The 14,717-nt window shown below is 38.8% G+C and overlaps 1 protein-coding gene across 5 annotated transcripts in view; it reads left to right on the plus strand.

Moving 5' to 3' along the window:
• The window catches only part of foxp2 (forkhead box P2), a 107,826-nt gene that overhangs the window by 38,329 nt on the left and 54,780 nt on the right, over nucleotides 1-14,717 (plus strand). For 2 of the 5 annotated variants that reach the window (XM_077235023.1, XM_077235022.1), the window contains exon 4: nucleotides 7,865-8,042. The exons of 2 other annotated variants lie outside the window; for them this stretch is intronic. In XM_077235023.1, coding sequence (XP_077091138.1) covers nucleotides 7,875-8,042 — 168 coding nt within the window. In that variant the 5' untranslated portion in view covers nucleotides 7,865-7,874. Of the gene's footprint in view, nucleotides 1-448; nucleotides 620-7,864; nucleotides 8,043-14,717 lie in introns of those variants that run through there. One more of the 5 variants, XM_077235026.1, reaches the window with a different exon arrangement.

Here is a 14,717-nt window from a genome sequence, read left to right on the forward strand (position 1 = left end):
TCGCACACACACTCGCTTCATTCACTCAGCAACTCAGTCAGCAAGACGAAAGACTTCCTTTTTTTTTAAAGAAAGAAAGAAAGAAAAAGAGGGAGAGTAACACATTTTTGAAGAGCATTTTAAGAGGAAGCACAGATGCAGGAAAATTTGCAATGATTAGTTGCATTTTTGGAGAATTTTGAGAGATTTAATGCTAATGATGCCAGTATTTCCAGTGCGTCACAAAAGGCAGAAAAGCTCCGGGTCAGGGCGACACATTTCCATTTTAGGCACTTTTTTCATCACCTCCCTTCGTTCCCGGCCGGTCGCTCGGCTTCCCAAAGCCCCGCGTCTCCTATTGGGCCCTGTCTGCACGCTGTCGTAATTGCTTGGTGACAAGTGGAGATGAAGGAATAATTGTCAGGAGATAGGGGTCGTTTTTTTTAATGGGTGCACTGCCGATTTAAGTATGCATGAGCGACGCGTGAGGGACGGGGCCAAAGAGGCGCTTGTTTATGATGCGAGTCTGTATAAACACAGTTGGAGTGATGACACTGATAATCGCACGCTCTTCCGCGTGATGCACGACTCTCCGCGAAACACCCTGTCCAGCTTGCCGTACCACACTGCTCACCTGCAGGTAATAAAACCACCTTTTACTCTATCCATCCATCCATCCATCCGTCCTTGCTTACCTACTTTCACCCTTCCATCGGGACTTTTCAGTCCCGCTGTCATTCCTCAAGGCTTAAGGCATTCTCCGGCTTGGTTTGTGGGCTGCTTTCATCTGTGGGTTAATTGCTGGTGATAATGGCAATGACGATAATGAATGTGGTTTTGTGCGGGTGTGTGTGCGCGTGCCGTTAAGTGTGTGTGAGTGTGTGTGTTTCTTGTGTGATTTGACTTTGCCTAGTGGGTGATTTTATTTGAAGTGAAGTGTTGGTGGAGTTTATAGTGTGCTGATGGGAAATTAAATCATTTGAGTGCTTTTTATGGTTTTATTTTCTGTATATTAGCAATTAAATATTTTTGTGAGCAGCTATTGGAATTTTTAGCAGGCTTATAATTGTAAAATAGTAATTTGTTTTACATGTGTATTTCTTTTTTCCTTTTTTCTTTTTTAATTTGAAAGAGTTAAGATTTCAGTCACCTAAAACTTCAACAAGCCTGTCCCATTTTGGAGGTGGGGTCAGCCAAATGATTAGCCCTCGAGTACTAATTATCCCTAGCAAAGGCGGGCAGACAATTTGTTTACTTAAATATTCATAAGGGTGAGCGACGCTCACTATTGGGCTATTGTGAGCATATTATTAAGTTTTTATATGGCTTTGTGCTGGAATGTGGACGTTGTCTTCTTTATGATTGAATACTCTGATGCATAATGAGCTGGGTGATTAATACATATGGAGAATCATATGGATAATTTACATTGTTCTCCTGAGTCTAATTGTAATAGCTTGTTTAGTGTGATCAAATTAAATGCTGCATATTTGGTGTTTTATTATTATTATGCAAATCCCCTCGCTGAACTTTTTTTTCATGCCTCCAAAAAATAAATAAAAAGAAAACCATAAACAAGAAAAATATGAATTTCAAAAATTGTTTAATCAAAACATGTTTACCTAGGTTTGTTTTTTTTAGAAAGAGCCCATGCCAATTAACATCTCTCATTAGCCGAGGCGGTTATTTGTTTTGAAAGTTTAACCAATCACTTTGTTATGCTAATTGTGATGTAATTTAATTTGAGTCCCGTAATGATGATGCCGCTATTATCCCCATAAATGATGCAGTTAAGCATCACAGCCTTATTTGCATGTGCTTGAAGGGAGAAGCTGGATGAGACGATGCCAGCATCACTCTCGTTTTCCTCCCTCTGTTCTCCCACGTCCCTCCGGGTCCTCCTCGGCCTGTCTGCGCTCATTGATGATCAGCCTTTTTTATCTGATATTTTAATGCGAAATGAGTCGACTGGTTACTCACACCGCACAGATGTAAATTAAATAATTGAAATACCAGACTATTAAAAAATGCAAATTATTTCTTCAGTCGAGCCATCATCACACAGTGAAGTCATGGAGAAACGATTGACTTGTATATTTTTTTCTCTTATGTGCATCGTACTAGTTTGCAATCTACCTCCTTGAGTTCACATTTGCACATCAAAGTGCTTCTTTGTTGGTGAGAGGTTAATTTTTAATCCATTGATTTCATGGCCTCTGGTTTGGACTTGCAGATGGTTGCTGATTAGTTAGTGTGTGTGTGTGCGTGTGTGCAGTGTGCTCGTGTTCCTGCAGTCGTGTGGTTGAATTTTTAAGGAAAAAAAAAATCAATTTGAAAGTCCTACAAGAGCCGCTTCCCTCTTTAAATGCACTTCTGAGAACCCTTCAGCCCAGGCTCTCGCTCTGTGACTAAGTCTCCCTTAAAGACTGCCCATTATCTATTTTGTCAAGGTTTTAGACTCTGGGTAATTTTCCTCGGGAAAGATTATTTTTCTCTCGACCAATCTTGCCTGTTACCGCCCTAATTGGTTACATAAATCTTGTCGGGTATGAATGAGAAATGTTGCGGTGTTGTCAAGTGTAATCTTCACCCTTATTTACCAATTCATTAAGATCTATCGATGCAGGACCGGGCCGAAAGAATGACAACATAAATCAGAGCGGTGGGACATAATGACCCTAATCAGCCTCAAATAAGTGGAAACGTCACCATGAGCTATGTCTCTCTGAGCTTCATGTCTGTGTGGCGGCAGCAGGGCCGTCCCGGTCGTTAGCGCGGTCGCATGTCCCGGGCACGCTTGCCCCCTCCACCCAAAGCCTTTTAATCTCGCCCCACACGCAGCCGGTGTCACAAACGAAATGAAATGAAATATGCGTTTTGAGGCAGGTAAATAGTCAAGGAAGATGGATAAATAGTGAGAAAGAGAGCGAGGGAGAGACTTGTCTCCTCCTGCCAAAGATGATTGGAGCAGACAATGGGGCCTCCTACTTTTATAGGTCAATTACTGGTGATTAGGTGGGTTGAGTTAATTAAAGAAATTACCCAAAATGCAGGCACAGGGACTGCTTGATGAGATACCAGCGTCACTGTCTTGTCACCCACGGTTGGAGCTGCTTTCGTCCGAGAGGGAGGTGCTTGCTGGGTAAAATTTGAATCAAATGGAAAGACTTGAAACACTCACTCACTTTTCTCTGGAAAATCTGAACCGAATCTCTGGCTTTGTAGGTCACACCTTGTTTAGCATTTATGAATTGTGTATGTTTTTCTTTTTTTATTATTATTTCTCAAGGATTTGGTTTTGTTTCAGAGCTTCTCCAGGATTTATTGCAGTGTTCTTTTGTCCCCTCAGTCTCGGTGCTTTTTTCCCCCTCTTGCTTTTCTCCTTCTTTTAATGTAAATAGCCCAGAATTAAGTTCTGAACATTCAGCGCTGAATGAATCGAATCACAGACGGTCTATTTATCATGAGTGAAACGATGAATTGAAATTTTTTCTTGAATGTGTTCTCATTTTACCACTGATAACAACACTTGATTCGGTTACTTTGCATACTATTAATCCTCAAAAGCGATGTATTCATCCTCCCTTTTCATTTTTGAACTCGTGGTATAAATATGATTTCCCTCATGCTCTTTTTACTCTGTAATCTCGTCCATTGTGAATCACTGTGAAATCCCTCTGTCTGAGAAGAGGGGGTCTGTAATATTACATTCAGGTTTAGAGGAGAGTCATTAACGGTGTACGGTGACCCCTAAGAGCCAAAAAGGACTCCTGGCATGCGTTGTTTAACTTTAAGACTGCATTTTTTAGGTGTTCAGTGGCATTTTTAATTATCATATTCTCCATTTCACGTGTAGTACAGATGCACGGGATGAAATTCCAACTTTGCATCATCGTTTTTGAAATCTGGCATTTTGATTTATTAAGCATTCCCGACTGTTTAATATTGGAGAATAGTGGAGCGCCGCGCTGCTTTATTTTATATGCATTATAACTTATGGCAATGATGAATTAATTTCAGTGGAGCACAGAATTTGTGATTATTTTAAATGGTATCCATATCTTAACTGAATCAGAGCGAGGGAAGCTAGCAGACTGTGAAATGTAATTTTTTGTATTTTTTTCCCTCGTCTTTTTTCACCCTTCCTCGCAGTGTTAGGATTCCGGGCACCTGAGCAATGCACTGATAATGACTAGTCTTCTTGGATCACAGAGTCTGCCTTTCCTATGCCTCCCTGAAATAATCATCAAGCTCTTTTTCAGGTCTGTTCTGCTCGTCCTATCAGTGGAGAGGGCTGCTGGTTTCCACGGGAGGGGAAAAATGAAGTGGATGATTTCTGTGTGTGTGTGACTGTGTTAATGTCACAGTTGCAGCCTCTGGTGCCCCTTTTCAGCGACTTGTATAAAACGTCCCGCGGTTTCCGAGCACCTTAGATGATGGAGAACTTAGAATTGATATCCGAGCACCGATAAGAAGGGTGCTGCGTTTGATAATGAGGCAACATTTGCAGTTGTAAAATCAGATCAGCTCAAACAAGCATGAGTAACTTTACTCCTTCATGACGAGGAGTGTGTGTGTGTGTATATGAGAAACATCTGGGCTATATTTGTGGCTTTCCCTACCCACACCTTTCTTTGCTAACCCACCCACTCGAAATCACAGGCGTAGCCCTTGAATGCGTTGTCAGAATCCTGTCTGGGATTTTTCACCTGATGGAAAGGACAGATTTGCACAGCCTACGATTCGAGAGCAAACATTTGCACAGCCAGAAAGGAATCGCACGCCTGGTACTGTTACAGCGTATAAAGCACACAAAAAAACACACAGCGAGAAAAGAAACAGATCCAAATAACATCTTTTATTCCAGAAATGGAGCGATTTTGGTTTTTATCAACCTTCCTGAATACACACGAGCACAGATTTTCCTTTAGATTATGACTGTTATCAAGATAAGCTCTGTGTTTATCACAGCGACTCACTGAAATGTGTTTTAACACTCGTCCAATTTTTCCGGTTTCAAATGGACCGGAGCTTTTCCACACTAGGAGTACAGCGCGGGCTGTAAATATTGTTCCAATAGCACGAACCCTCGACCCCAGTGGGTTTTTAGGGAAAATCAGTGTGTTAGAGTGACAGGCGGTCGGTCTCAAGGGTCAGAGACGGAGAAACGAGGGTCATGCAATAGAATGAAGACAGACTTTGGGTGCTGGCTTTCTTCCCTCTCTCTCTCTTTCTCTCTCGCTCTGTCCATCTCTCTCAGGCGGTACAGTCCCGTACTAGACTCTCTCCTTCACTCAGTGTCATTCAGACGCGTAAACCACCCACCCTCCTCGCGTCCGCTCCATCGCGTGGAAACGATCGTGAGCGAGGATGTGTTTCTAATTGACATTGTAATTGGCAGATTTGGATGCTGCCTTCAGATGGCTAATTAATTTATCTCACCGCTGTCATTAAGGTTAAAGCAGCACCTGATCTCTCTGAATACACTTTGCATACATCTGCATGAGCATTACGTTCAGTTAGACACCTACACACCAGTTGTGGATCATGTGGATTTAGAGGATACAGTGTTAATAATGTGTGTTTCTATAATGACAGGATCAGTATTCTGCATCATTAAACCCAAAACCAAATTTGAAGTGAAAAAAAATCTTTTCTTTTTTATATTACATCAAAATGTAATCTGTTCTTTAGTTATTTAAAAACATGTGTGTTTAATTCTGGGAATAATCAGTTTGTCATATTTGAATTTCTAGAGTGCAAACTGGGATTACAGTGATCCGAGATGTAATTTTAATTAGCATTTTTTTCCCCCCACTTTGGAGTAGGAACAGTGTCCTAAATTCATACCTTACTTTTTAGTCTCCTTCATTGTGGCATTAAAAAACACTCCATTACGTTGTTCATAAAATTCGCGTAAAGGCAATCAAGAGGCCCTTCTCTGAATATTTTAAACATTGGGCATGTAAAATTTATGCCTAATTTGAATACTTATTAGTCGCCTAATCTCTACGGTAGCTTTGTGTTTCTTCAGGAGAGATTCGTCAGCCCTCACACTGTGTGTGTGTGTGTGTGTGTGTGTGTGTGTCTCTCTGCTTCTTTCTCTCTCTTTCTCCTTGTCTGTTAATCTTCTGCACTTTTGTAGTTGTTTTTTGACCAGTGGTGTACTTTCTAAGTAAATGTAATTTTTTGTACAAAAAAAATTCTTTTTGCTTCTTGTGTTTCTCATAAAACACAAGCTGAGCCGTTAAAATGTAATTTGCTGATCTGAAAAGCAGCTGTGGATTAGAAGACTGTGTCTTTGTTGTGTCGTGCGTTTGATTAGCGGCGTTCTTCTTTCTTTCTTTTTTTTCCCCGTGGCTCGGCTGTCGAGTTACTGTACGCTCTCGTTCAAAGATCGCTGCTAATTGTCCGTACGTAGCAGGTGACAAAATTGATGTGTTTAATCTGTGGAAAGAAGGATGGCGGAGCTGTCAGGGAAATAAATGAAAGTGTTGCAGGAAAAACGAATACCCTCTAAACATTACACGAGATTAGGGATATTTTATTGTGCATGCTTGCCATTAGCGTAATTAATATTGTTTATGTTTGAATGCGCTGAAATATGAGACGGCCTGTCATCATTTTCTGAGAGAAACAAAATGCGTAAGGGGAAGAGAGGAGGGTGTTCGATGAATATGTGAATGACAGAGGAGATCGTGTGTCTCTGTGTGTGTATTAAGGCTCTTGTGGGTATATTAGCTATGCAGAACACACCTTGAATTGGGTTTGTTGGGTCGGACGATTCTTTTATTTATTGCAGGGATCTCCACAGATCTTGCAACGGGGTTCCTGTGAACGTACACAACATTTATGCAGGGAAAATGATAAAACATTTATTACCAGAGAAGAGGTAATATGCATAATTTATGCTGTTTTTAGCACAATCATTAGTGATATTCGTGAAAGATTTTTATTTATTTTTTTTGCATCCACCACTCTCCTCTGTTTTGATTTCCAATAGATGCCAGTGAAAATTAATTTAATATCTTTTCATTTATTTGCCAGGGTAAAAATTTACTTGTGCGATTTTTGTTCTGTATGAATTTTAATTGTACTCGGCGGACGCCACTAAATATACGGAAGTAATGAATATTTGAGTATGTGATTAAAATAAAAGGGAGGGAAAGAACTACCCTATATGTGACATAAGATTTTTTTTTCTCTCCTCATTTGACTAGCAGGCAAATTTTATTTTGTTTAAGCTAAAAGAAAAGACCATTATATCGTTCATCACAGTACAGAAGCATGTGATTTGTAATTCCCCCTCTTCTCCCCTCACCTCCTGTACCAAATTTTAATTTTGCATGATTAGCTGTGCGTCATTAAGCAACTCCGCTCAGTCGAGACGCAACGGGGATATTTTAAGACATTCGAACGGGGGAAAAAAAGGACGTTTCTTACATGGTATATTTCAAACATGTTCCTTTTGAAATTGTTCACACAGCATTGAAGTCACTTGAATTTATTTTGAAATACCATTTGCGATGTTTATCTGTGTGGGATGGTCGACATGCAAAAAATAAATACAATTAAAAAGAGCATACATTAAGTGAAATATAACAAATAAAATAAAAACAATAAAAGGCAGAAAGAAACGTGCAATCGTGCATCTCTTTGTATTGCTTCATTTACACAGTGAATGCATAATTCAACCCCCTCCCCCCGTTAAATGCTTTAATTTGCAAAGGGAGCAGGGGTTGATAATGGAAAGGTTTTTTTTTTTCTCGCCCCCATTTTTCCTTTTTCTTTTTTACCCCCCCTCCCCCCCCCCCCCTTTTTTTTAGGAGGCAACTAAAGGGGATTGTAACAAGAGCCTAAACCGGTGCCTCTTAATCACTTCTAGGTATTAAGTCATGATGCAGGAGTCGGCCAATGAGACAATAAGCAACAGTTCAATGAGTCAAAATGGAATGAGCAGCCTAAGCAGCCAATTAGATGCTGGCAGTAGAGATGGAAGATCAAGTGGGGAGACGAGCAGTGAAGTAAGCGCAGTCGAGCTGCTGCATCTGCAACAACAGCAGGTAAGTTACGTCTCTCCCCCCCCACCCCCGTCCGTTGTCATCCGCCGCGCTCTCTCTCTCTCTCTCTCTCTCTCTCTCTCTCTCTCTCTCTCTCTCTCTCTCTCTCTCTCTCTCGCTGGCTTCACACAAGACTCAGCAGGCATCTATTTGACTGACACCCTTCAGTTGTGTGCATTTAGACAGGAACTGGACTTTTATTTATTATTTATTGTGGTGTTTATTTGAGGTTAGTTTTCGGATATAATTTGTAGACTTTTAAGGGTTTTGTGCAGAAATCTGTGCAGTTTTTGAGGTTTTCTGGTGAGTGTGTTCGAGTGTGTGACTGGTGTGAAGTACGAAGCTTTGCTTGTGTGTCTTTGTTTTGTGGCCACTAGAGGGCCTCCTCCTTTGACATCAGCACACTTTATGGGCTGCCAGGCATCTTGTTCACTCCAGAAACCTCAATGTTGTATTTATGTCAGCATATATATGCATAGGGGCTGTGTGCTTGATTATTTTGACTTGTAAAAGCAGAAGTGTTGTGTGTTGATGTATATGCGTGCGTCTCGGTGCAGTGAATGATGGGTTTGACAGCTCACCAAAAGAGCAGCGTGAGGTCAGGCTGAGCTCAGGGAGAGTCTGCGGGCGGTGTGGAGTGTGTGTGTGTGTGTGTGTGTGTGTGTGTGTGTGTGTGTGTGTGTGTGTGTGTGTGTGTGTGTGTGTGTGTGTGTGTGTGTTCACTTATTCACTGACGAGTGTGTCACTGGATGTGAGTATGTGTCTGTGAAAACAGAATTTGTGATTCCTCAGTCATTATTTGTATCATTTTCAAGGATTTAAATACTTTTGAACACTTGTCATCATGTGAATGTTTATATTCATAAAATGCTTAGAAGGACACAAATAAAAAGTTTTTTTAGATTTCTTATTTATATTTAGAATTTTAGTTTATTATACATATTTTTGAAAAAAAATATTTAGATTTAATTGTTCTAAATAAGCTTGTATTTGTTTCATCTTGACGTTTATAGCTATTAAATTACAGCTCTATTTATTGTGTGTGTGTGTGTGTGTGTGTGTGTGTGTGTGTGTGTGTGTGTGTGTGTGTGTGTGTGTGTGTGTGTGTGTGTGTGTGTGTGTGTGTGTGTCTCAGTCCTGTTGACAGCAGCTGAAAGCAGCCCATGAGCCTGTGGGTAAGACAGGATCAGTGTAGCAGAGTGAAGTGTGTCCCGCGGCTCTTTGTGGGCCCCTGGAACACCCCTACAACCCCCCCCCCCACCCCCCACCCCCCACCCCTCCTAGCCACCCTCTCCAGCTGGTGATTACAACAGCACCCCCATCTCCCATTCATCATCACACTGGCCGTCTCTCTCTCTCTCGGTGTGTCTCACACACGTGTCTGATTGGGGTCAATCCCCCCGCTTTCTCATTACTGACTTCTGTTTTAACCTGAACACTTCACTGTGTGCGAGATAGAGATGATCCGTGTTTTGTGGTTAACAGTGTGCTCTTCAAACGTGTTTTTGCAAACTTGTATTATAAAGACATTATTGATTATAGTTCATATTTGTGAATTGTTAGTAGTTGATGATGATGATGATGATTGTTTATTTTTATTATTATTATACACCTATTGAAATATAGGTAGTTTTGGCTGTAGTTTTATATTAATTTAATTGTGTATATTATAATACATATATTACAAATAAATACATATTCATTTATTTGTTATAATAAATATATTATAAACAGACTGAAATATTAAAAAATAAAGTAATTTTGAATTACTTATTGTAATTTAAAATGAATGTAAAATAGATGTTTTATATAACATTTTTATAATACTGTAAACATAAACAATTAGAAATGTAAAAAATAGTAATGTTAATATATATTTATATAACAGTTAAATAACAGTTATATAACAATAAATTATTTATTACAAAATAAATTGCAAAAATGTAAATAAATATAAATTATTTAATATAAATTAATTTGTAGATTTAAATTTGTCTTGTGCTGGCTACTGTACAAAGCCAATAAAATACAGAAGCATCTAATCAGAAGTATTATTATTAGTAGTAGTAGTAGTAGTAGTTTATCAATCATCATCATCATTGTTATTATTATTATTATTACTTTTTAACAGTATTTACTATTGTTAGGTTTTATTGTATTAAGTAAACAAACAGAATTAGAAATTGTTAAAAATAAAGTATTATTATTATTATAACAAATCTAAATGTATATAATATTAATCTAAATATATGTATAACTAAAACAAAAAAATCGTATTTTTAAATAACTTCTATATCGCAACATTAGATTAGATTCAGCATTACAATACGAAAGCATCTAACCATAAGTATTAAAGTTGTTTATTATTAATATTACTACTTATTAGAGCCCGACCGATATGGATTTTTGGGGGCCGATGCCGATACCGATATTAGGGAGTAAAAAAAGCCCGATACCGATATATCGGCCGATATTATTTATGTGTATATTATAATACAGTAGCAATATTATTTATGTGTATTATAGTACAGTATACCAGTCAAAAGTTTGGACACTTTCCTATTGGTGTGTAACTTTTGATGGGTACTTTACACAGTAGCTATAAACAGAATAAATATATTTTATAAACACGTTTTGCAATGATCACTCAAATGTGGTAATCAAACACTTGTGTGACACAGATATGTAATGGAGGCAGGGGGAATGATAGAATGAGAATTATACAGCTGAGCTGTAACCAAACTAGTTTGCATTGGATGTTATATTATATTATATTATATTCTAAATACTGTTGCATAATCTTCACTAACGACGACTTTGTCTTTTAATTTAGTCATAACTTGTATCAATAAATATATAAAAAGTGTCACTGACAAAACCTTATTATCTTCTATTTTTACTCTTAATTCCTCTAATCTCTACCAGTGGAGGAAGAACTCAGATCTTTTTACTAAAGTAAAATGAATAATATCATAATGAAAACGTTTTTAATTACATATGTACAGTACTTTTATACTATTTTAAATAATTAGTAAGCAAAATGTACTAAACGTGAAACTAGGCTACTCTTAATGCAAAATGGCCCTATATAAAGTGTTATAATTATATACATTTTTGGAATATTGCTTGATGTTGTAACGTAGCGTTATCAGGCAGAATGAGCTTTAACACTGTGTCTACACCGGACGCGTCCGTTACTGCTCGCGTCGCAACAGCTGTTTACCCGAGACAAAGCAGAATACGTTTACTGTCGGAGATCGCTCGCGCCACGCATTTTAATCAATGTTTCATCAACCAATTGCCTTAATAAATAATAAGAAGGCCTAAATATAGCAGACAATATAATCAGGACTTCTCAGCTGCGCGCTTGCAATAGTCACAAGCTCACACAATACGTGACAGAGGCTTGTAGCAGAGAAATCAATTCTGTGAATTACACTGCGCAAATCACAAGTAGGCTACTACCCACCGGATGAAGAAGGGTTGGCTCTCAGTCTCCACAGGCTACATAAAATATTCACTTTATTTTATTTTATTTTATTTTTCGTGTTTGCATTTATGAGGAAAAAACAATGTTACAGACGCGACAGTTCAGCACTACGGACGTGAGCGCTCTGAAAGCGGCACTAATGCTTTGAAACTTTCACATAGACATCAAACAGAAAGCACAAAACCTTTCGTTTCAAAGTGAATTTCGTTTTGTATTAATTGTATCTTAATTTTAATCAATGTTTCATCAGCCATTTGCCTGGATTTAATTTATAAGAAATAAATTTAGCAGACGATAGATAATCTCGACACGGAAGCGCCTGCGGGTGAACTGGAGCTCGTCTCATGAACCGAAACTCAGCGTATAGACCTGAGAATTGAAATATATCTATATTGAAATGTCTACTTTTAAACAGAACAATTCAAAACGAAAGACAGACAGACTCATGTAATCGTATGAAATGTGCATTTCTCTCTGGCGCGCGCTCACTGAAGATCGCGAGTCAGCATGGTCAACTTCATCTTTGGCTGACACTGACTGAAAACACTTGTTTATTAATAAACAATTAAAATGTCTCCTTGCTATATTTGTTGTATTCATAATCATTATTTTTGCCAGTTCTTGTGACAGCTTTTAGGTGCTTTATTGGCAGCGCCACCCTTACATGAATCACCGTACCCGCATTTTTAAAAATATTCATTTATCGGCCATTATAAATGCCGATACCGATAGTTAGGAAAATGCCTAAAATCGGCCGATAATATCGGCCCGCCGATATATCGGTCGGGCTCTACTACTTATTGTTAGTTTAACAATAGCTAATAGTCTTAAAAAGTATAACAATAACAAATAACATTATTAAAAAATTATTGAATAGTAAAATTTCATTTGTACGAAAGTTATTGTTAATAATTTGTAATATAAGTTAGTAGTATTATTCCTGTATAGCTGGATATTACTTGAATAAATTTAGTGTTATCTGTCTGTAGATAATCCGCACTAAGAGTGGAAGAAAAGGGCAGTGTAAGCAGAAAGAGTGAAGAGAGGAGAGATAAGTACCATAGAGACAGTGGAAAGAGTGACAATGTTTCACTTACAGAGAGCGAGCGAGAGAGCGCAGACAGACACATTGAAATGAGTGGGCCAGCTAACAGGCCTCGGGAGGCTTTTTAAAGGGAGGCCAGGTGCTGTTAACTTCACACACTTTCCTCTCACACACCGCACAGTCAGAGAATTCCTACACATCTGCCTAATAATGTGAGTGTGTGTGTGTGTGTCTATTAGATAGAGAAAGATGAATGAGTCCAATTAAAAATAAGTGTTTTTGTGCATTGCCAAACTTTCTTACTAACGAAAAAACACCTAGAAATTTCTGGTGAATTATTTTAATTATTAATATTATTAATTTTAATTTTCCTTTCAATTTTCATCATTGATTAAGGCACTGAATCCAGGATTTGCACATTTAAGCATGAACTTTTATGGTGTGTTTTGGCTATTTTTTGTTATAAGAACCTTTTTTATGGAATTAGTGTAGCAGCGTGTGTGTTTGCTTTTTAGTTTGTGACAAGAATGGTTGCCAAGGACATGGACTTAATTGATTGAAGGCTGTTGTTAAATGAGCTTTTAATGTTGTTATATTAATAGTAGTACATGTATACAAGAAGGTTTGCATTGATCTGTAGATAATGTGATGTGATATAATGGAGCCTCTAGATGATGGTTCTGGTTTAATAATCTGTGATTGTATGGATTTATAGTGTGGTTAGCCATACTCTAAAAAATTAACTTCCTGTCTGGAGAGGATAAGTAAAACAAAAGTGTCATTTTAAAATCCACCCGCCATCTATTTCACCTTCATCCATTAGAATTCAATTATAAATTCTACAGTAGTTTATAAAACGTCATATTTTCATTGGCTCTTGCTATATTGCTGTTGTGGTAACTCTCAATATTTTTTTTAGATCAGTTCTGTGCTTTTTATTAGCCACACTTCCATTTATGAATGTCGTGTCCAGATGCACAGGACACTGTTCATTTTATATATTTTTCCACTGCTAACAGCAATTGTAACAGGAAGCGGTGTGTAAGTCGCTGGCCTGGTGTAAAAATGACAGCAATTAACCCGACATTTTAGCTTGAGGAGAATTTAAGATGAGACGCCTGACAGCCAGTGTCAGCCATATTTTTCCCGTCTTCAGGTGTAAGAGCAAATGAAATTGGAGGTAGTATCGCAGTTGAGGGAACCACTTGGGGAGGAGGGGGGGTGGTGTCCACGGAAAACAAATGATCTAAATAGGACTTATTTTGCACTTATTTTCACAAAGATTTTGCGCAAATGCTAGAAAACACTTGGAAAATATCCCACAATAGACCATGAACGGAAGCAAAACTAGTGTGCTAATTGATATTCAATGAGTCTGACTCCATCATCACCCCACAAACACATTAACACACATGCATGCGTTCAGAAGAGGTGGGAGGAGGCGTCTCTAGGGGTCCATTGACTGTCATTCAGGAGGGGAAAGTAACAAAGTAACACAGAGACGCCACACAAACAGCCTGTCTCCCCCGCCGTCCACCGGGAGCTGCGAGTGCAACATCTTCAGGCAGGGTGATGACGGCTTTCGCCGCTCATCAGCCAAATAAAAGCCCCTCTGATGCAAATAGCGCTTTGCCCTTGAGCATAATTTAAAGCAGTAATCACCCCTGGAGTCTCTACCGTGCAGATAGCGCAAGCGAGGTGACTGTCTCATTTACACTCCAGCACAAAGAAGCTCATTAGCTTTATCACACCGGCCTGAGACTCCTCCACTACAGTGTGTAAATAACACACACACACACACACATACTGTTTCACCAAAGCCACCTTTCATAAAGCTCTCATAAAGATCAGCGCTAGAAACAAAATAACATTTGTTTTATGCACTAGTCTCGATGGCTTGCTGTTGTATTTTACGGTTACCGTTTCACTATCAGCGGACATTGTAGACATCGAGCTTTGACATATAGAGGCGTGCTGCCTCTCGCGATGACACCGCAAGATATAAGCCTCGCCGTGACTGATGTGCCTGCTCCGTTCCTCCCCAGACAACAGCAGGCATTATTCTATTATCGCCACAGAGCTCAGATCCTGGAGTGGTCACTTGTGTTTAGGCCACATAACATGTGGCTGTATGGAAATTACA

This window comes from Siphateles boraxobius, unplaced genomic scaffold, assembly GCF_051911475.1.
Source record: "Siphateles boraxobius isolate OS27281-9 unplaced genomic scaffold, OSU_SipBor_1 19, whole genome shotgun sequence".
Taxonomy (NCBI): Eukaryota; Metazoa; Chordata; class Actinopteri; order Cypriniformes; family Leuciscidae; genus Siphateles; species Siphateles boraxobius.